At 43.9% G+C, this 23193-nt stretch overlaps 1 protein-coding gene and 1 long non-coding RNA gene across 2 annotated transcripts in view; both read left to right on the forward strand.

The window, feature by feature from the left end:
- The window catches only part of adam19b (ADAM metallopeptidase domain 19b), a gene marked incomplete at its 3' end in the record, with an annotated part of 53883 nt that extends 32369 nt beyond the window's left edge, over window positions 1–21514 (forward strand). Inside the window, 19 exon segments of the mRNA XM_042303331.1 lie at window positions 4392–4470; window positions 4674–4750; window positions 5488–5695; window positions 5955–6020; window positions 7987–8058; window positions 9379–9511; window positions 9550–9571; window positions 9880–9964; window positions 10171–10310; window positions 10635–10812; window positions 10970–11059; window positions 16472–16667; window positions 16989–17097; window positions 17221–17434; window positions 18228–18305; window positions 19014–19122; window positions 20747–20885; window positions 21039–21180; window positions 21341–21514. Of these exon segments, the coding sequence (XP_042159265.1) occupies window positions 4392–4470; window positions 4674–4750; window positions 5488–5695; window positions 5955–6020; window positions 7987–8058; window positions 9379–9511; window positions 9550–9571; window positions 9880–9964; window positions 10171–10310; window positions 10635–10812; window positions 10970–11059; window positions 16472–16667; window positions 16989–17097; window positions 17221–17434; window positions 18228–18305; window positions 19014–19122; window positions 20747–20885; window positions 21039–21180; window positions 21341–21514 (2311 nt within the window).
- Window positions 21515–21571: 57 nt separating this feature from the next.
- Window positions 21572–23193, forward strand: LOC112257065. Its single transcript, XR_002954498.2, has 2 exons — window positions 21572–21902; window positions 22086–23193. It is a non-coding gene; the product is annotated as an uncharacterized LOC112257065 (long non-coding RNA).

Below are 23193 nucleotides of genomic sequence, written 5' to 3' on the forward strand. Positions count from 1 at the left end.
TTTGTTGGTATGTCTATAGAGCATCTGTGTGTTTGTTGGTATGTCTATAGAGCATCTGTGTGTTTGTTGGTATGTTTATAGAGCATCTGTGTGTTTGTTGGTATGTTTATAGAGCATCTGTGTCTTTGTTGATATGTTTATAGAGCATCTGTGTCTTTGTTGGTATGTTTATAGAGCATCTGTGTGTTTGTTGGTATGTTTATAGAGCATCTGTGTCTTTGTTGATATGTTTATAGAGCATCTGTGTCTTTGTTGATATGTTTATAGAGCATCTGTGTCTTTGTTGGTATGTTTATAGAGCATCTGTGTGTTTGTTGGTATGTCTATAGAGCATCTGTGTCTTTGTTGATATGTTTATAGAGCATCTGTGTCTTTGTTGGTATGTTTATAGAGCATCTGTGTGTTTGTTGGTATGTCCATAGAGCATCTGTGTTTGTTGGTATGTTTATAGAGCATCTGTGTGTGTTTGACAAGGCTGTAATTTACTCATAACTCTCTGAGTTTACCCAGGGTGACACTCCCAAGTCAGCATGAATCCATCCTCTTGCTCATTTGTGCACCGGGGCCTCCCACTCCTCTTTCTATTCTGGTTAGAGACAGTTTGCGTGAACTGAGTAATACACAGCGTTGTACGAGATCTTCAGTTTCTTGGCAATTTCTCGCATGGAATAGCCTTCATTTCTGAGAGCAAGAATAGACTGACGAGTTTCAGAAGAAATGTTTTCGTTTCTGGCCATTTTGAGCCTATAATTAAACCCACAAATGCTGATGCTCCAGATACTCAACTAGTCTAAAGAAGGAGGGTTTTATTGCTTTTCAATCAGCACAACAGTTTTCAGCTGTGCTAACATAATTGCAAAAGGGTTTTCTAATGATCAATTAGTCTTTTAAAATGATAAACTTGGATTAGCTAACACAACATGCCATTGGAACACAGGAGTGATGGTTGCTGATAATGAGCCTCTGTACGCCTATGTAGATATTCCATAAAACATTAACCGTTTCCAGTTACAATAGTCATTTACAACATTAATCATGTCTACACTGTATTTCTGATCAATTTGATGTTATTTTAATGGTCAAAAAAATATGCTTTTCTTTCAAAAACAAGGACATTTCTAAGTGACCCCAAACTTTTGAATGGTAGTGTACATAGATATTCTAATTGTATCGCTGTATCTCTCGGTATCTCTCTGTATCTCTGTATCTCTGTATCTCTCTTTGTATCTCTCTGTCTCTCTCTCTGTCTCTCTCTCTTTGTCTCTTTCTTTCTCTCTCTCTCTCTCTCTCTCTCTCTCTCTGTCTCTCTCTGTCTCTCTCTTTATCTGTATCTCTGTCTCTCTCTGTCTCTTTCTGTCTATCTCTGTATCTGTATCTCTGTCTATCTCTGTATCTGTATCTCTCTGTCTATCTCTGTATCTGTATCTCTCTGTCTATCTCTGTATCTGTATCTGTATCTATCTCTGTATCTGTATCTGTATCTCTCTGTCTATCTCTGTATCTGTATCTCTCTGTCTATCTCTGTATCTGTATCTCTGTCTATCTCTGTATCTGTATCTCTCTGTCTATCTCTGTATCTGAATCTCTCTGTCTATCTCTGTATCTGTATCTCTCTGTCTATCTCTGTATCTGTATCTGTATCTCTGTCTATCTCTGTATCTGAATCTCTCTGTCTATCTCTGTATCTGTATCTCTCTGTCTATCTCTGTATCTGTATCTGTATCTCTCTGTCTATCTCTGTATCTGAATCTCTCTGTCTATCTCTGTATCTGTATCTCTCTGTCTATCTCTGTATCTGTATCTCTCTGTCTATCTCTGTATCTGTATCTCAATTCAATTCAATTCAAGGGCTTTATTGGCATGGGAAACATGTGTTAACATTGCCAAAGCAAGTGAGGTAGACAACATACAAAGTGAATATATAAAGTGAAAAACAACAAAAATTAACAGTAAACATTACACATACAGAAGTTTCAAAACAGTAAAGACATTACAAATGTCATATTATATATATATACAGTGTTGTAGCAATGTACAAATGGTTAAAGGACACAAGATAAAATAAATAAGCATAAATATGGGTTGTATTTACAATGGTGTTTGTTCTTCACTGGTTGCCCTTTTCTCATGGCAACAGGTCACAAATCTTGCTGCTGTGATGGTACACTGTGGAATTTCACCCAGTAGATATGGGAGTTTTTCAAAATTGGATTTGTTTTCGAATTCTTTGTGGATCTGTGTAATCTGAGGGAAATATGTCTCTCTAATATGGTCATACATTGGGCAGGAGGTTAGGAAGTGCAGCTCAGTTTCCACCTCATTTTGTGGGCAGTGAGCACATAGCCTGTCTTCTCTTGAGAGCCATGTCTGTCTACGGCGGCCTTTCTCAATAGCAAGGCTATCTCTCTGTCTATCTCTGTATCTGTATCTCTGTCTCTCTCTGTCTCTCTTTGTCTATCTCTGTCTATCTCTGTATCTGTATCTCTATCTATCTCTGTATCTGTATCTCTCTGTCTATCTCTGTATCTGTATCTCTATCTATCTCTGTATCTGTATCTCTCTGTCTATCTCTGTATCTGTATCTCTCTGTCTCTCTCTGTCTCTCTTTGTCTATCTCTGTCTATCTCTGTATCTGTATCTCTATCTATCTCTGTATCTGTATCTCTCTGTCTCTCTCTGTAATGCGTTGAGGCACTCTCTTTCCCTTTGTAGCTCAGAATGTCACCATGAATGTTTCATGAGCTGTGTGCCGCTGGAGATGAATGCAATACTTCTCTCACTATTCCTCTTCCTCTCTAACTTTTCATCGCTTACTCTCGGTCTCTCTATTCCTGTCTCACTCTCTCTATCACACTCCTCTAATGTTCTCTTTCCCTTTCCCTCTTTCTGTTCTCTTTCCCTCTCTCTATTCTCTTTCCCTTTCCCTCTCTCTGTTCTCTTTCCCTTTCCCTCTCTCTGTTCTCTTTCCCTTTCCCTCTCTCTGTTCTCTTTCCCTTTACCTCTCTCTGTTCTCTTTCACTTTCCCTCTCTCTGTTCTCTTTCCCTTTCCCTCTCTCTGTTCTCTTTCCCTTTCCCTCTCTCTGTTCTCTTTCCCTTTACTTCTCTCTGTTCTCTTTCCCGTTACCTCTCTCTGTTCTCTTTACCTCTCTGTTCTCTTTCCCTTTCCCTCTCTCTGTTCCCTTTCTCTTTCCCTTTACCTCTCTCTGTTCTCTTTACCTCTCTCTGTTCTCTTTCCCTTTCCCTCTCTCTGTTCTCTTTCCCTTTCCCTCTCTCTGTTCTCTTTCCCTTTCCCTCTCTCTGTTCTCTTTCCCATTACCTCTCTCTGTTCTCTTTCCCTTTCCCTCTCTCTGTTCTCTTTCCCTTTCCCTCTCTCTGTTCTCTTTCCCTTTCCCTCTCTCTGTTCTCTTTCCCTTTCCCCTCTCTGTTCTCTTTCCTTTCCCTCTCTCTGTTCTCTTTCCCTTTCCCTCTCTCTGTTCTCTTTCCCTTTCCTCTGTTCTCTGTTCCCTTTCCCTCTCTCTGTTCCCTTTTCCCTCTCTATGTTCTCTTTCCCTTTCCCTCTCTCTGTTCTCTTTCCCTTTACCTCTTTCTGTTCTCTTTCCCTTTCCCTCTCTCTGTTCCCTTTACGTCTCTCTGTTCTCTTTCCCTTTACCTCTCTCTGTTCCCTTTACCTCTCTCTGTTCTCTTTCCCTTTCCCTCTCTCTGTTCTCTTTCCCTTTCCCTCTCTCTGTTCTCTTTCCCTTTACTTCTCTCTGTTCTCTTTCACTTTCCCTCTCTCTGTTCTCTTTCCCTTTACTTCTCTCTGTTCTCTTTCACTTTCCCTCTCTCTGTTCTCTTTCCCTTTACTTCTCTCTGTTCTCTTTCCCTTTACCTCTCTCTGTTCTCTTTACCTCTCTTTGTTCTCTTTCCCTTTACCCCTCTGTTCTCTGTTCTCTGTTCTCTTTCCCTTTACCTCTCTCTGTTCTCTTTACCTCTCTCTGTTCTCTTTCCCTTTACCTCTCTCTGTTATCTTTACCCTTTCCCTCTTTCCCTTTTCTCTGTTCTCTTTCCCTTTACCTCTCTCTGTTCTCTTTACCTCTCTCTGTTCTCTTTACCTCTCTCTGTTCTCTTACCCTTTCCCTCTCTCTGTTCTCTTTACCTCTCTCTGTTCTCTTTCCCTTTACCTCTCTCTGTTCTCTTTACCTCTCTCTGTTCTCTTTACCTCTCTCTGTTCTCTTTCCCTTTACCTCTCTCTGTTCTCTTTACCTCTCTTTGTTCTCTTTCCCTTTCCCTCTCTCTGTTCTCTCTGACTGAAACACCCTGCTGCCCTTTGTTTTATGCTGACAGTGTATTCTGTTTACCAGCACTGTTTTCAGTGGGGTCATGTTCTCTCTCTTTCTTTCTGTATGTTCCAGGCAGTTATTGGCCCCCGGATATCAGGAGATATGGTACAGTCCCAGCGGTTTCCGCCAGACCTCCTATCCACCCAGCACTGTGAGTTCAATGGGATGTTCCAAAGCATCTAACAATAGGGGGCTATTCATGAAACCAGCCTATTTCTGGTTTTTGGATGTCCAATAGCTAAAGAGTTGGCTGAGTCCGAGACAGGCTAACCAAGCTCTCAAATCTTAGGTGCCATCATTGCAAAAAGAAAAGTGCATGATGTGAGTTTGTTTAACTCTCCTCTCATTTTGCAGGGCCACTGTTTCTACCACGGTGACGTCCGGGGTGTGGAGGGGTCCAGTGTAGCACTCAACACCTGCTCAGGTCTCAGGTAAGCGTTTCCACCAGTAAGACTGCTGATGGAAGTGGTGATCACTAACTGCATGGAATAGGACATCACTCCAACAGATGAATTCAGTTGATTTTAATGGCCATTCAGACATATATTTGTCACACGGTCATTTTTAATCAAACATAATAGGAGAGCAGGCACTGTCAAAAGCAGGTGTAGAAAGCATCTGGAGAAGGGTTGCCCACAGCCCCTGGTATGATGCCTCTCCCTGATACAATCTTCACTGAGCCAGAACCTGCTATGTGCTGGGTGTCTATTGGGAGAAGCTTCAGCAGCATAGCCAATGGTACACTGCAGGAAGCCTACAGACCTACAGCACTATATGTCCCAGCTGACTGAGTGGAAACATCAGAAATCTCCCTGAGGATCTCTCCTCCTCCTCCTCTGTCTCTCTCTCTCTCTCTCTCTGTCTCTCTGTCTCTCTGTCTCTCTCTCTCTCTCTCTCTCCTTCTTCTTCTCTCTCTCTTTCTGCTCCATCCATCTGTTATCAGAATTTATATACACAGTTCAGTCATGATGTAGTTGTCTAAGACCTGACATGTAAATCCCTGCTGCTTCTAGTTTTACATTCTGACATATCTAACTTCTCGCAATAGATATTTGAGTTTTAAACACAGCTACGTTCCCAGCTATAATAGTTTTAGTTAGTTAGGTAATATACATCTTTTATGTTTTCTAGCCTGGAACTGATGTGACCCAGATCTCTGTTTCCCTAGGGGACTAGTTACGGTGAACACCAGTGTCAGCTACCTGATAGAACCCCTGCCCGCTGTCACCATGGATACACAGCCTCCTCACGCCGTGTTCCGAGCCGAGAACCTCCGTTTGCCCAACGGAACCTGCGGGCAACGCCATAGCAACCAAGGCCAGGGGGTGGGGCTGGGTGACCTCATCCAGGGAATGATGTCACCGTGGGGCAGAAGGGTGAGTGGAGGAGGGACAGATAGACTGGTTGGTATCTGATATGAGAACCACCACTATCTTCTTCAGAGAATAGGGAGCGCTGCTTTGTATCAGTGAAATATCAGCCATTTTAAGTCCCATGGAAAACAGGCATAACATACTATGAGTTGATAATTAAACATTATAGGGGTACATGTGTGTGGCGCGCGCTCATAACAAGTAATAATGCACTGTAATAGTTGGCTATGAAGTTCTCTACTATGCCCTGATATTTCTCCAGGAGCGGAGAGACGTGGGCCAGAGTATGAAGTATGTAGAGCTGCTGCTGGTAGCTGACCATGCTGAGGTAAGAGACCAGACATTTTACTTGGCCATTTATTCCAGTTAGTCAGTTGTATCGGTGAGAGGGTAGAAAGGATGCATGACCTCCATCTCCTCTTCTGACCTGTGACTCATACTGCAAGGAAAGACTGAACTAGAGACGCTCCATCTCTCTGTTACACCCCCCCCCCATCCCCTCATCTCTCTATCGTCATACTTCAACCACATCCTCCCCACTTCCCCCTGACAGGGTCTGTTCTAATGAGACCTGACAGGGTCTGTTCACCTGACAGGGTCTGTTCTAATGAGACCTGACAGGGTCTGTTCTAATGAGACCTGACAGGGTCTGTTCTAATGAGACCTGACAGGGTCTGTTCTAATGAGACCTGACAGGGTCTGTTCTAATGAGACCTGACAGGGTCTGTTCTAATGAGACCTGACAGGGTCTGTTCTAATGAGACCTAACAGGGTCTGTTCTAATGACAGGGTCTGTTCTAATGAGACCTGACAGGGTCTGTTCTAATGAGACCTAACAGGGTCTGTTCTAATGAGACCTGACAGGGTCTGTTCTAATGAGACCTAACAGGGTCTGTTCTAATGAGACCTAACAGGGTCTGTTCTAATGAGACCTAACAGGGTCTGTTCTAATGAGACCTAACAGGGTCTGTTCTAATGAGACCTAACAGGGTCTGTTCTAATGAGACCTGACAGGGTCTGTTCTAATGAGACCTGACAGGGTCTGTTCTAATGAGACCTGACAGGGTCTGTTCTAATGAGACCTGACAGGGTCTGTTCTAATGAGACCTAACAGGGTCTGTTCTAATGAGACCTGACAGGGTCTGTTCTAATGAGACCTGACAGGGTCTGTTCTAATGAGATCTAACAGGGGTCTAATGAGACCTAACAGGGTCTGTTCTAATGAGACCTGACAGGGTCTGTTCTAATGAGACCTGACAGGGTCTGTTCTAATGAGGACAGGGTCTGTTCTAATGAGACCTAACAGGGTCTGTTCTAATGAGACCTGACAGGGTCTGTTCTAATGAGACCTGACAGGGTCTGTTCTAATGAGATCTAACAGGGTCTGTTCTAATGAGACCTGACAGGGTCTGTTCTAATGAGACCTAACAGGGTCTGTTCTAATGAGACCTGACAGGGTCTGTTCTAATGAGACCTAACAGGGTCTGTTCTAATGAGACCTGACAGGGTCTGTTCTGAATGAGGGTCTGATGAGACCTAACAGGGTCTGTTCTAATGAGAGACAGGGTCTGTTCTAATGAGACCTAACAGGGTCTGTTCTAATGAGAGGGTCTGTTCTGAGACAGGGTCTGTTCTAATGAGACCTGACAGGGTCTGTTCTAATGAGACCTAACAGGGTCTGTTCTAATGAGACCTGACAGGGTCTGTTCTAATGAGACCTAACAGGGTCTGTTCTAATGAGACCTGACAGGGTCTGTTGTGACAGGGTCTGTTCTAATGAGACCTAACAGGGTCTGTTCTAATGAGACCTAACAGGGTCTGTTCTAATGAGACCTAACAGGGTCTGTTCTAATGAGACCTAACAGGGTCTGTTCTAATGAGACCTGACAGGGTCTGTTCTAATGAGACCTGACAGGGTCTGTTCTAATGAGATCTAACAGGGTCTGTTCTAATGAGACCTGACAGGGTCTGTTCTAATGAGACCTAACAGGGTCTGTTCTAATGAGACCTGACAGGGTCTGTTCTAATGAGACCTAACAGGGTCTGTTCTAATGAGACCTGACAGGGTCTGTTCTAATGAGACCTAACAGGGTCTGTTCTAATATCCTTCATTGCTGTCTGATGTGTCTGATTGGTTGAGGTCATCCTGCTGCCCTGACTCACATCCTGTGTGAAATTTTACAAGCATGTAACTGTGTGTGTGTGTGTGTGTGTGTGTGTGTGTGTGTGTGTGTGTGTGTGTGTGTGTGTGTGTGTGTGTGTGTGTGTGTGTGTGTGTGTGTGTGTGTGTGTAGTTTCAGAAGCATGGCGGGGACTTAAAAAGGACGAAAAGGAAACTGCTGGAGGCGGCTAACTACGTAGACAAGGTGAGAAAAGCCCACACACGGTGGTTCATTTGGGATTAGTTCGGGGGCGTGTCCAGATGGAGATATAGTACACCTAAACAATATAATACCGACAAAAGGCACATATCACAGCATACTACCATTTTGAGGGATAGAAGAACTGTGAGATGGTCTGCTGACTTTTTACAAGGACATTCTACTGCAAAATTAATGAAAATAAAATGTCATAAAATACAATTTCCCCCCAAAATAAGCCCAATAACATATAGGTCCATATGATCAAGCAGGCTAGATCACAAACTTTAAAGTGTCAACAATAGGCTAGTTAGAAACATATTACTGACTTGTCCCAACAACAACAAAACAAGTTCCACTGGCACTCAGCCAACCAAAGATCATGTACTGTGAATGTAATGTACCTGTTACACCTGATCCCTGTTACACCTGATCCCTGTTACACCTGATCCCTGTTACACCTGATCCCTGTTACACCTGATCCCTGGTACATTTAGCCCCGGTCTCCCCTATACCTTCAACGCCACTGGCACAATTAGCGAGCGCTAACGCGCATAAACCATGCAGCTGTTAAGCACTCTGGTTCTAAACACTCTGGTTCTAAACACTCTGGTTCTAAACACTCTGGTTCTAAACACTCTGGTTCTACACATTCTGGTTCTAAACACTGGTTCTAAACACTCTGGTTCTAAAATTGTGCATTTTAGGCCTACAAATTTCTTGGATTTGAGAATTAAGTATAGCCTGATAACACTAGAAAGCTCAGTGGCCATCAAAATGTATTTCAAAGGTGTGTTTTATCAGGACTGCATTAAGAACGTTGTACAATGACTGGGCAAGCATATTTATCTCCCTGTGCAGCAATCGCAATTTGACAGAGCCTCGAGAGGAATGTTATTTTCTCTCATAGATTGCGACAGGTTGACAATTGAATAGGTCAACTATTCTACTATGGGATTGTCTGATTTAGCTGTTGTTTACTCGTGTTGTTGGCTGTGGAAAATGTAAATGTGGGAAACAATTTTTCATTAGATAATTCAAATAACCATAGGTACGCGGTCTCAGCTCCGTCTGGCTCTCATTTGGATCATAGGTGCCGGGTCTTGTACCCGGCGGGACCCGGCCCAATTTAACCCCTACACACACTCAGACATTCACTACTGTATCCTCACTGAACATAATTAACAATTATATTGTACTTCCATGTTAGTCAAATTATCTTTGGTGTGTGTGTGTGTGTGTGTGTGTGTGTGTGTGTGTGTGTGTGTGTGTGTGTGTGTGTGTGTGTGTGTGTGTGTGTGTGTGTGTGTGTGTGTGTGTGTGCAGTACTACAAGTCTCTAAGTATTCGTGTGGCAGTGATCGGTCTGGAGGTGTGGTCTGATCAGGACAGGATCAGTGTGTCTGGTAACCCCTACAGTACCCTGGGAGCGTTCCTGGCTTGAGAGACGCAAACAGCTCATCACGTTAGTGTGACACACACACACACACACTACCTAACGACAACGCTCAACTCATCACGTTAGTGTGACACACACACACAAACACTACCTAACGACAACGCTACCTAACGACAATGCACACACACACACCTCAACTCATCACTCATCACGTTAGTGTGACACACACACACACACACACTCCTCAATGACAATGCTCAGCTCATAACATTAGTGTTACACACACTGCACTCTCCTTTGATCCATCCATCCTTAATCCATCCATCCTTAATCCATCCATCCTTATTCCATCCATCCTTAATCCATCTCTCTTCCTTCCATTAAGACCGTTCAGTGGAACTACACAGCTGTGTTATTTTGTTTCCCCAGGGGCGTGGCGTTTCAGGGCACCACCATTGGGCTGGCCCCTCTCAGAGCCATGTGCTCAGAGTACCAGTCAGGGGGAGTCAACTCAGTAAGACTACAACAGAACTCTGTCGTTTGAGATTTGACCATAGCCAATAGCAGCTCAGTAAAGATGTCTCTAAAGTTGTAATGAAGTTGTGATGTATTTGTAATAGCACACATAGATCTAGAACCAAGCTAACATGAGATGTATGTCCGTTTGACTTTCATTACGGGAATTTACCTGTAACCCCCTGACCTCTACCCCCCCTGCAGGACCACTCTGACAGTGCTGTGGGCGTGGCAGCGACCATGGCCCACGAGATGGGGCATAACTTTGGCATGAGCCACGACAGCCCTGGGTGCTGCCAGGCCAAGGCTGATGATGGAGGCTGCATCATGGCTGCTGCCACTGGGTGAGAGAATCTATCTATGTTGAAAATCTATCTTTCTATTAAAGAGATGTTATCTCAATGACAATAAACCCTTTATGAATAAAGGTTAAATAACTAATGTTATAATGATTGATCCTGCTTTGTAAAAGACAGTCCTGGGACATGTTCAGCTGAGCAAAATGTTGTGGAATATGAATGTCTGTATAGAAATATATTACTTAGAACATACTTTCTTCTCTGACATGTAGAGTAGAAGGAATCACCTAGTCTATTCATAGCATGTTCTATCTGTAACATTGGCATCGTTGCATCTTACCGAATACACCCCTGGTGTGTGTGTCGCAGCCACCCATTCCCACGTGTGTTTAATGGCTGTAACCACCGGGAGCTGAGCAGGTATCTGAGCTCTGGAGGGGGGAAGTGTCTGTTCAACCTCCCCAACACCAGAGCCATGCACGGTGGGCAGCGCTGTGGGAACGGGTACCTGGAGGATGGAGAGGAGTGTGACTGTGGAGATGAGGAGGTGAGGTGTGTGTGTGTGTGTGTGTGTGTGTGTGTGTGTGTGTGTGTGTGTGTGTGTGTGTGTGTGTGTGTGTGTGTGTGTGTGTGTGTGTGTGTGTGTGTGTGTGTACTTGCGTGCTTGCGTGCGTGCGTACTGATTGTCCATCCTCTCTCTACAGGAGTGTTCCAGTCCCTGCTGTAATGCCAACAACTGTACTCTGAAGGCTGGAGCAGAGTGTTCCCACGGAGTCTGCTGTCACAACTGTAAGGTACAGTTGTCCTCTGTACACTGTCCTCTCTCTCTCTGTCTGACATCTTCTCTGTGTCTCTTTCTCTGTCTCTGTGTTTTTCTGTCTCTGTCTCTCTGCCTGTGTCTCTCTGTCTCTCGCTCTCGCTCTCTCTCTCTCTCTCTCTCTCTCTCTCTCTCTCTCTCTCTCTCTCATTGAAGAGTCCAGATGTGTTGTGTCGTTTAATAGTCCACACTGTCCTCTATCTCTCTTTCTGTTCGTACGCTCGCTCTCCCCCACTCAATTCAATTCAAAGGTCTTTATTGGCATGGGAAACACATGTTTACATTGCCAAAGCAAGTGAAATAGATAATAAACAAAAGTAAAATAAACAATCAAAATGAACATTAAATATTACACAAGTCTCAAAAAAATAAAGACATTTTAAATTTCCTATTATGTCTACATACAGTGTTGTAACGATGTGCAAATATTTCAACTATTTTAATAAGGGAAAATAAATAAATATGGGTTGTATTTACATTGGTGTTTGTTCTTCACTGGTTCCCATTTTCTTGTGGCAGCAGGTCACAAATATTGCTGGTGTGGTGTGATTTCACTCAGTAGATATGGGAGTTAATCTGAGGGAAATATGTGTCTCTAATATGGTCATGCATTTGGCAGGAGGTTAGGAAGTGCAGCTCAGTTTCCACCTCATTTTGTGGGCAGTGTGAGAGAGCCAGGTCTGCCTACTGTGGCCTCTCTCAATAGCAATGCTCTGTACATAGTCAAAGCTTTCCTTCATTTTGGGTCAAATAGCATTTTAGTTTGCTCAGTGTTTTTGTTAATTCTTTCCAATGTGTCAAGTAATTATCTGTTTGTTTTCTCATGATTTGGTTGTGTCTAATTGTGTTGCTGTCCTGGGGCTCTGTAGTTGTATATGTATTTATTATGGATCCCCTTTAGCTGCTGCCTTGACATGCTTCTCCTCATCTTAGCCACTGTTGTATCAATATGTTTTGACCATGACAGTTTACAATCCAGGGTTTCTCCAAACACTTTAGTTACATCAACTTTCCACATGATTTATTACGATATTTAGTTGAGGTTTAGGGTTAACTGAATGATTTGTCCCAAATACAATACTTTTAGTGTTACGGCTCTCTCTGGCAGGAAGAGTGGACCAAAGCGTGGAAAGTGTTCATGATTCTTTTCTTTCAAAAAACACTCAAACAAGATCCCAAAAAACCCAAAAGGAAAATTACAACTTATATGTGATCTCCAATCAGAGACAAAGATAGACAGCTGCCTCTGATTGGGAATCACACGGCCAAACACAAAGAAATAGAAAACATAGACTTTCCCACCCGAGTCACACCCTGACCTAACCAAACATAGAGAATAAAAAGGATCTCTAAGGTCAAGGCGTGACATTTAGTTTAAGAAATATTTAGGACTAACTTATTCCTTGCCACCCATTCTGAAACTAACTGCAACTCTTTGTTTAGTGTTGCAGTCATTTCAGTCACTGTAGTAGCTGACATGTATAGTGTTGTCATCCGCATACATAGACACGATGGCTTTACTCAAAGCCAATGGCATGTTATTAGTAAAAATTGAAAAAGGTAATGGGCCTAGACAGCTGCCCTGGGGAATTCCTGATTCTACATTCATTATGTTGGAGGGGAAATTTTTCAATTCCTCATCAATCCACAAGGATTTAACAGTTTTTCCAGTAATTTTCTTAATGGGTGCATGCTTATTAGTAACTGTGATAAGCAATTTCACAAATGTGTCAAGTGCAGCGTCTAGTTGCTCCTCATTACACACCACGGACCAACAAATATTATTTGCATCAACAACGTAGGAATCGCTACAAAACTTATTGTGTGACCTCTTATATGCTATATTAGGCCCAGCCTTTGGAACTTTGGTTTTCCTAGACATGGCTACTATTGTGATCATTACATCCAATGGATCTGGATACTGCTTTCAAGAAAATGTATGTGGCATTAGTAAATAAGTGTTGATACGTGTTGTTGATTTCATTCCTGTGCTGTTTGTAACTACCCTGGTAGGTTGACTGATAACCTGAAGCAAGCTTTTTCTTGAGTGAGCAGCTTGATGAAAGCCAGTAAATATTTAAATCACCCAGAAAATATACCTCTCTGCTGATATAACATACATTGTCAAGCATTTCACATGTTATCCAGATACTGACTGTTAGTGCTTGGTGGTCTATAGTAGCTTCCCACAAGAATGGCTTTAGGTGAGGCAGCTGAACCTGTAGCCATATTACTTCAACAGTACTTAACATGAGATCCTCTCTAAGCTTTACAGGAATGTGGTTCTGAATATAAACAGAAACACCTCCACCATTGGCATTTCTATATTTTCTGTAAATGTTATAACCGTGTATTGCTACCACTGTATCATCAAAGGTATTATCTAAGCGAGTTTCAGAGATATGAATATGAAATATGAATATGAAAGTTATCTGTTACTAGCAATTTATTGATTTCTTGAACCTTGTTTCTTCAGCTACCTACGTTAACGTGGGCTATTGTTAGCACTTTTCTTCTGGGATGCTTACTTGTTTTTATTGCTTTACTGAGAAGCTTAGCAGAAGTAGACATGCTCATGTTATTTCTGTTAGTGCAGGGAAGCTGCACACAGTGGACTTCCTCCTAGGGAACACCGGCTCAGTGATAACAGAATAAATCTGGTTCATAGGCACATGATTACTGCATACAATAGCTATAGGATCAGCAGAGGCTAACTACCCTGACCTGTCTGTCAGGGTAGTTAGAGGGACATAAATTAGGTTACTTACATTGTGTCTACTAATGCTCCTGTTGTTATGTGCATTTGCTGAAGCATTATGAAAACTCTACATCACATTGGTAGGGAGTAACTGAGCTGGGCTTGGGTCATTGATAAGTCATTGTCTCAACGCAGCCTTATAATGCTGTGAAAGGATCCAGGAACCCAAATGATTTGGGTGGATCCCATCCTCCTTATAAAACGTGTTTTGTTTCCAAAAGGTATCGAAATTGTCAACAAAGGTTACACCTATTGAGCTGCAATAATCACGTAGCCAGTTGTGAAGAGAAAGAATCCTGCTGAAGCGTTCACTGCCATGATTCAGAGAGGGCACAGGGCCACAAATGATGGGTCTTTTGTGAGAGTCGATCAGCTCTACATCCAGGAGCAGCTAAGTGCAGCTATAATGTCATTTCCTCGAGCTCCGGGATAGGACATCGTTTTTGCACCAGGAATGGTCACATTTCTTACCATGGAGCTGCCCAAAATCAAGGCTGGCTAGAAGGTCAAGGAAATCTGTCCACTCACTCCCGTGCTTCACAGGATTCGGAGAACCTTTATGGACGGACGAGAGGCAGGATAACGTGAGCCCATTGCTCCCGGTGCCTGGTGCAGGCCTCCGATAGATGGAGAAGCCCCGCTCCATCCAGAGCAGGGATGGAAGGTTGCCGACTTCAACTTGGAAATCGTAGTAGTAGGCACAGCGGCTGCAGACACAGGCAACCCCCAGCGATAAAGGTGCAGAAAGATCAGACTTCAGAACGGCAAAACTTTTCGTTGTTTGTATCCGCTCCGTGCCTCTCGTTCGGAGTGTAGACTGTTTTGCGGGAGGCCTCTGTCTTCGGCTTCCACAACTCGAGACATGCCACCATCGTTGATTGCCATGCTCCTCTTGCTGTGCTCCTTCGACTCCGCTATCAGCTGGGGGATCTCCGGGCAACACCGGCCAGTCGGATAAGGACAAGCAACAAGGCGGAGATGCATCCAACAAGCGCTAACGCCATCCAGCCACCGGCGTAGAAAATTCTTCTGTAGGCTGGCGACCTGCGTGATCAAGGAAGCCACCTCAAGCCTATAGTCCTCGGCAAGTAAACAACTGCCGCATTGGAACTCCAAGTGATCCGGTTTGTCCCGAAACAAAGCTGGAACATTTCATTTATTTCTACAGACAAAGAGAGCTGGTACCAACTTCGTTAGCTTGCTGGCTAGCAGCTTAGCTTCTCTGTCAAGCAGGCTTCAACTTGTCTGTCAAGCAGGCTTCAACCTGTCTGTTAAGCAGGCTTCAACCTGTCTGACAAGCAGGCTTCAACCTGTCTGTTAAGCAGGCTTCAACCTGTCTGTCAAGCAGGCTTCAACCTGTCTGTTAAGCAGGCTTCAACCTGTCTGTTAAGCGGGCTTCAACCTGTCTGTCAAGCAGGCTTCAACGTGTCTGTTAAGCGGGCTTCAACCTGTCTGTCAAGCAGGCTTCAACGTGTCTGTTAAGCAGGCTTCAACCTGTCTGTCAAGCAGGCTTCAACGTGTCTGTTAAGCGGGCTTCAACCTGTCTGTCAAGCAGGCTTCAACCTGTCTGTTAAGCGGGATTCCGGGACAATAAATAGCAGTCCTAGCTGTTAAAAGCTAAAAGCATTGCAGAATCCATGCAAAACCAAGTTCGGTATTCGTATTTAATGAATAGCGGTTTTGTTTTAATCAGAAATAACAAACCAAGTGTTTTCCAGCATAAAATGTTCAGCTGGGGTCTGGACCAGCTTGCTTAGGGGACTCTTCTCCAGGTTCATCTCTCTGTAGGTGATGGCTTTGTTATGGAAGGTTTGGGAATCGCTTCCTTTTAGGTGGTTGTAGAATTCAACGGCTCTTTTATGGATTTGATAATTAGCGTATATTGGCCTAATTCTGCTCTGTATGCATTATTTGGTGTTTTACGTTGTACACTGAGGATATTTTGGAGAATTCTGCATGCAGAGTCTAAATTTGGTGTTTTTCCCATGTTGTGAATTCTTGGTTGGTGAGCGGACCCCAGGCCTCACAACCATAAAGGGAAATTGGGTTCTATAATTGATTCAAGTATTTTTTGCCAGATCCTAATTGTTATGTTGAATTTTATGCTGCTTTTGATGGCATAGAATGCCCTTCTTGCCTTGTTTCTCAGATCGTTCACAGCTTTGTGGAAGTTACCTGTGGCGCTGATGTTTAGGCCAAGGTATGTATAGTTGTTGGTGTGCTCTAGGGCAAAAGTGTCAAGATGGAATTTATATTTGTGGTCCTGGCGACTGGACCTTTTTTGGAACACCATTATTTTGGTCTTACTAAGATTTACTGTCAGGGCCCAGGTCTGACATAATCTGTGCAGAAGATCTAGATGCAACACCACAGCCTTTTTGGGTTGGAGGTTTTGTATTTTGTCCTGTAGTTCATTCAATGTAATTGGAGAATCCAGTGGATTCTGATACTCTTTAATAGCTGATTCTAAGACTTGTAATTGATCTCTCTGTCTCTCCCTCTCTTTTCCTCCAATCTCTCTCTCTCTTCCTCCAATCTCTTTTTCTCCCTTCCTCCAATCTCTCTCTCTCTCTCTGTTTATCTCTCTCTGTCTATCTCTTTCTCTCTCTGTCTCTCTCTCTTTCTCTCTAGTTGAAGAGTCCAGGTATGTTGTGTCGTACTCCATCCGGGTCATGTGACCTTCCTGAGTACTGTGATGGGAAGGCGGAGTCTTGTCCTTCTAACTTATACCTGGTGGATGGTACTTCCTGTGCAGGGGGGCAGGCCTACTGCTACACTGGCATGTGTCTCACCCTGGAGCAGCAGTGTCAATCACTCTGGGGGCGGGGTTAGTACCTGTCAATCACTCTAGGGCGGAGATAGTAGACGTGTTATTGCATCCTGTTATAAAGTAAAAATTGGTTTTACAGCACTTTTCAATTTAACGCTCCCCTATTGAAATCCATTGTTTCCAAAATATTGCTCTCACCTATCTGGGTGCTTCAGATGGGTTTGAAGGGAGAAGGATTAGGGCTTATTACTGGGCTTTCTGTTTGGTGTTGTTTCTGTTTTTATAATCAGTGATCTTCACAGGACAGGCTTTAACTGACCACAGGAACATCTGCTAGCAGGAGGTGATATATAACACGGTGGGTTTTATCCTCTTTAGATGGCCGTGCTGCTCCAGACCTGTGCTTTCAGAAGGTGAACGAGGCAGGAGACTCCTTTGGGAACTGTGGCAAAGACCTGCTGGGTAAATACAGAGGATGCAGAGACAGGTGAGGAGACACATTTACCAAACGTTGGCACCAAATACATGTGATCCTTCAACTTCCATGTATCCCTTTATTTATCTTCCTTCCCTACATATACGAATACATATGACCTTTCTGCTGTTTCAGGGATGCTAGATGTGGTAAGATCCAGTGTGTGAGTTCAGCCTCCAAGCCCCTGGAGACCAACGCTGTTCCCATTGACACCACGGTCCGGGTGGGGAATGGGAAGATCCTCTGTAGGGGGACACACGTTTACCGACCAGGCCAGGGGGACGAGGAACAGGGGGACACACTGGACCCGGGACTGGTCATGACTGGGACCAAGTGTGGAGAGGACTCGGTGAGGAGGGGAGAGGAGAAGGGACGGGTGTGGGGTGTGTGTGTGTGTCTGGGCTCTATGCTGCATTTGCAGTTCTGTCCAGGGAGATGTATTCCTTTCCCATGTTTGTCTCCTCCTCCTGCAGATGGGATATGTATTATTTTCCTGTGTTTGTCTCCTCCTGCAGATGGGAGATGTATTATTTTCCTGTGTTTGTCTCCTCCTCCTGCAGATGGGAGATGTATTATTTTCCTGTGTTTGTCTCCTCCTGCAGATAGAAAATGTATTATTTTCCTGTGTTTGTCTCCTCCTGCAGATGGGAGATGTATTATTTTCCTGTGTTTGTCTCCTCCTGCAGATGTTCTGTCAGTGTGTCTGTATTTTAGTCCTCTAAGAGCTCTCTGTTGTGGCAGGATGGACTGGACTATCTACTTATGATAATGCTTATCTCTCTCTCTCTCTCTCTCTCTCTCTCTCTCTCTCTCTCTCTCTCTCTCTCTCTCATCCCTCTTGTCTCTCTCTCTCTCCTCTCTCTCCTTGTCTCTCTCTCTCTCTCTCTCTCTCTCTCTCTCTCTCTGTCTCTCTGTCGCTCTCTCTCTCTCCTTCTCTCTCTCTGTCTCTGTCTCTGTCACTCTCTCTCTCTCTCTCTCTCTCTCTCTCTCTCTCCTTCTCTCTCTCTGTCTCTGTCTCTGTCTCTGTCTCTGTCACTCTCTCTCTCATTCTCTCTCTCTGTCTCTGTCTCTGTCTCTGTCGCTCTCTCTCTCTCTCCTTCTCTCTCTCTCTCTCTCTCCTTCTCTCTCTCTCTCTGTAACAGATCTGTTTCGGAGGGGAGTGCCGCAACGCGTCTTTCCTGAGAGCGGATGAGTGCAATGCCAAGTGCCACGGCCATGGGGTATAGGAGGGGCTGGATGTGTGATAGGGGAAGGGTATGGGAGTGATGTGGGAGGGGGGTTAGGCGTATGGGCTACTGCAGAATAAGGGAGGAGAAGGTGTTGGGTCTGAGGTTATGGATGGAGGGGTTTAATAAAGCTGTTATAACACATTATATAGAGTAGGAGGAATATTGACAGGTTGTTAGTGTTGAAACCGTATTGTGGTTTCTTCTTCTCTCTCTATAACAATAACCACTACTTATCTCTCATTTATCTCTCCTCCTCCTCCTTCTCCTCCTCCTCCTCCTCCTCCTTCTCCTCCTCTCTCTATAACAATAACCACTACTTATCTCTCATTTATCTCTCATTTATCTCCTCCTCCTCCTCCTTCTCCTCCTCTCTCTATAACAATAACCACTACTCATTTATCTCTCCTCCTCTCTCATTTCCTCCTCCTCCTCCTCCTCCTCCTCCTCCTCCTCCTCCTCCTCCTCCTCCTCCTCCTCCTCTCTCTATAACAATAACCACTACTTATCTCTCATTTATCTCTCTCCTCCTCCTCCTCCTCCTCCCTCCTCCTCCTCCTCCTCCTCTCTCTATAACAATAACCACTACTTATCTCTCATTTATTCCTCCTCCTCCTCCTCCTCCTCCTCCTTCTCCTCCTCCTCCTCCTCCTCCTCTCCTCCTCCTCCTCCTCCTCCTCCTCCTCCTCCTCCTCTCTCTAGCTGTGTAACAACAACCACCACTGCCACTGTGACTCAGGCTGGGCTCCTCCCCTGTGTGACCAGGAGGGGACAGGAGGGAGTGTCGACAGTGGCCCTGTCATTAACCACAGTATGTTATCAACCAACCAGTCACTCAAATAATGATTCAGTTGGTCAGTCAATTAAATCTAATACAGTGGCAAGAAAACGTATGTGAACCTTTTGTATTTCTGCTTAATTTGGTCTTAAATGTGATCTGATCTTCATCTACATCACAACAATAGACACAGTCTTCATCTACATCACAACAATAGACACAGTCAACAATAGACACAGTCAACAATAGACACAGTCAACAATAGACACAGTCAACAATAGACACAGTCTGCTTAAACTAATAACACAAACATCTATACGTTGTCATGTCTTTATTGAACACACCGTGTAAACATTCACAGTGCAGGGTGGGAGAAGTATGTGAACCCTTGGATTTAATAATTGGTTGACCCTCCTTTGGCAGCAATAACACCAACCAAATGTTTTCTGTCTTGCGGATCAGACCTGCACAATATTGCTGAACTATTTCAGTTCAGCAATATTCTTGGGATGTCTGGTGTGAACCGGTTTCATAAGGTCATGCCACAGCATCTCAATCGTGTTGAGGTCAGGACTCTGACTGGGCCACTCCAGACAGCGTATTTTCTTCTGAAGTCATTATGTTTGTGTGTGTTTTGGGTCGTTGTCCAGTTGCATCACCAAACTTCAGTTGGGCTTAAATTGACGGACAGATAGCCTTACATTCTCCTTCAAAATGTCTAGATAATCTTGGGAATGGATTTTTCAAAAAAAAAATCAATGATAGCGAGCTGTCCAGGCCCGGAGGCAGCAAAGCAGCCCAAACCGTGACCCTCCCTCCACCATACTTTACAGTTGGGATTACATTTTGATGTTGGTGTTTTTTTCTCCACACAAATTGTTGTGTGTTCCTTCCAAACAACTCCATTTTAGTTTCATCTGTCCACAGAATATTTTGCCAGCAGCGTTGTGGAACACCCAGAGTAGCAACAGTGCTGAACTTTCTCCATTTATAGACAATTTGCCTTACTGTGGACTGATGAACATCAAGGCTTTTAGAGATACTTTTGTAACCTTTTCCAGCTTTATGCAAGTCAACCATTATTAATCTTAGGTCTTCTGAGATCTCTTTTGTTTGAGGCATGGTTCACATCAGGCAATGCTTCTTGTCAATAGCGAACTCAAATTTTGTGAGTGTTTTTTTATAGGGCAGGGCAGCTCTAACCAACATCTCCAATCTGGTCTCATTGATTGGACTCCAGGTTAGCTGACTCCTGACTCCAATGAGCTTTTGGAGAAGTCATTCGCCTAGGGGTTCACATGCTTTTCCCAACCTACACGGTGAATGTTTAAATGATGTATTCAATATTGCCTGATTAAGAAACAGCCTGGCAGCTAGCCTAGTAGCCAGAGACAAGAAAAATACAATCATTTGCATGTTATTAGTTTAATCACACTGTGTTTGTCTATTGTTGTGACTTAGATGAAGATCAGATCAAATTTTATGGCCGATTTATGCAGAAATTGAGTTAATTCCAAAGGGTTCACATACTTTTTTTTGCCAGTGTAACTGATGTGGTGTTGCAAAAGACTACTAGGTTAAACAACATTGTTTGTTTTCAAGTCATATCTTACAGGTTTGCTCTGACCTCCGTTGTTTATGCTATTTGTGTTTTTAGGCAGTATACGTCCTGTCCTGTTGCTCCTCCCCTTGGTTCTCTTTGTGCTATTGGCTGCTGTGGGACTGTGGTGCTGCTACAGCCATAAACTACACAAAAACGTTCCTCTGAAGACCTCGGTCCCACCACCCAAGACACTGTGTGTAACTTAGTCTTTCTATTGTTTTCACATCTTTAACTGTTTGGATTTGTCATATTTTATTCAAAGCAAATATGCAACATAGACATTGCACAGTAAACAACATCTCAAATTGAACTTCAAGAATGAAAAGCACTGTGTTTGACTCCTTAGTTGTCCAGTCAGATGTTCAGTCCCTGCTGAAGCCAAACATCTACAAGCCAACAGTCTTGCCAATGGTCACCTTGCCAACAGTCTTGCCAACAGCCATGCCAACCCTACCTTCCTACTGACGAGACATGGCTCAGACAGGCTGGTGAGGGTATCTGTTCATTCACCTGTTACACCACAGTACTTTGTATGTACAGTGCGGTACAGTCAATGCTAAAAAAAGGTTCTCTTGACAGGTAAATAACAAAACAATACTTGTAAATGTTCTGACAGTAATGCTGTGAGGGATTGTTTGTCCTTCACAGAGTCCGTCCACACCTTGTCCCAGCCTCTCCACCAGGCACCCTGTCTTCTGTCCCACAGTTCAACCCCCTCCTTACATAGCCCAGCAGAGACAGGCTCTATCCCAGCCACAACCCTCTCTCCAGCCCCAGCCCCAACCCCTCTCCAGCCCCAGCCCCAACCCTCTCTCCAGCCCCAGCCCCAACCCTCTCTCCAGCCCCAACCCTCTCTCCAGCCCCAGCCCCAACCCCCTCTCCAGCACCAGCCTCAACCCTCTCTCCAGCCCCAGCCTCAACCCTTCCTCCAGCCCCAACCCTCTCTCCAGCCTCTGCCGCAGCCCAAGCCTAAACCTCCTCCCATCCCCAGCCACCTAGCCCAGCAGAAAGGACCCCTACAGGCCCTTCCTCCAGCCATCAAGCCCCCCAGCCGCCAGTCCTCCCCCTCAACACCTCACACACACAGACCTGACCCTCCCAACAGACCCCCACCCCCCTGCCCGCTCTCCAAACCCCAAATATCATCAGATGTGTTACAGAGAGGAAAGTCCAATCTGGCGCCACCTGGTGGACAGAAGAAACCCAGCAGGTAAGCGCAGAATCTCAAGAACATCACAACGTTTTTTTGTTAGGATCCCTAATGAAACCCCTTTTCCTTTATAGTGCACTAGTTGTGAGTCTATTTTCTGTTCTAGATTCCAAAGCAACAGAAAAGTTAGGCTTAAATATAAACAGATCTGTTATTTTCTTGACGTTCCACTTTCTTTTCTAGATCCCAAAACATGATCTCAGGGAGGAGATGAGGATCAACACTGGAACCCTGAGCTCAGTGAGATTACTGGACATCTAACTGGGTATCTCTTCTCTCTCTGTGAGCTGGATGTTTTTCCACCTGTGTCCAAAGAAGACCATCAGCCTTTATGAAGAACATGACACTGTGGGAAAGGAGAGAGGAGGGCCACAGCTGGACACACAGGGTCTCAGTCCAAAATGGCAACCTAAAAGTACTACACTATATAGGGAATATGGCTCCATTTCAGACCTGTCCAGGGAAGCCTCCTCTGTTGGCCCATCTCAGTGTTTTTATTTCATTCCAACAACAAAGACAAAGGAGTTGCCTGATTAAGAAATATCTCTGGCTACTAGGCTAGATGCCAGGCTATGTCTTGCCTTACCTCTTGAAACCAGGTCTCCTGTATACTTGTAATATTTAAGACTGGACTTTATCGACTCATTTAGTTCTTGTGGATGCTACCGTATACCATGGGTTAACAGTATCATGTATTGATATGCTGTTTCAGGTGTATTTATTTGCAAAGCTTCAGAGCAAAGAAACTGGTGTTTAAAGTCAATGTACTGTATATGGTTTCTACAGGAGCACGAGTCTGAAGCGAACGTCTTATATTACGACAACGCCACGCACAGAATGATGCTTAATGCTTCTAGTATGTGAATAAACGATAGGCTGGCCTAAGACGAGGGACATCTCAAATGTTGCAGTAGCTATTAGAAAAGTATATATTGTTTTGGTAAGACTTTGTGTTTTTTTAAAAATGTTTTGTATATTGTACTGTTCTTGTTGTGTTGGGTGCTAAATTCAGGTCTTCTGACTGACTGAATGAATGTATATTTGTACACCTTGAAGGTTAATTGTTCCTGTTTAACTACCTACAAGTATGTTATCTTTTGAAATGTGATGCATAGGACAGCAGAATCAACCCAGTTATAGTCAAGCCCCTAAAATCTATGTATATCAAATAATCTGATTTTCTTTAGATTTATTGTTGAAATTCACCATCTACCATCGGACCTATGCAAACAGTGGTGCCTTCAGTTTGATTTTAAATAAACTGTTTCAAAACAGGATTACAAGAACAACA

Source organism: Oncorhynchus tshawytscha, linkage group LG21 (genome assembly GCF_018296145.1).
Source record: "Oncorhynchus tshawytscha isolate Ot180627B linkage group LG21, Otsh_v2.0, whole genome shotgun sequence".
Lineage (NCBI taxonomy): Eukaryota > Metazoa > Chordata > Actinopteri > Salmoniformes > Salmonidae > Oncorhynchus > Oncorhynchus tshawytscha.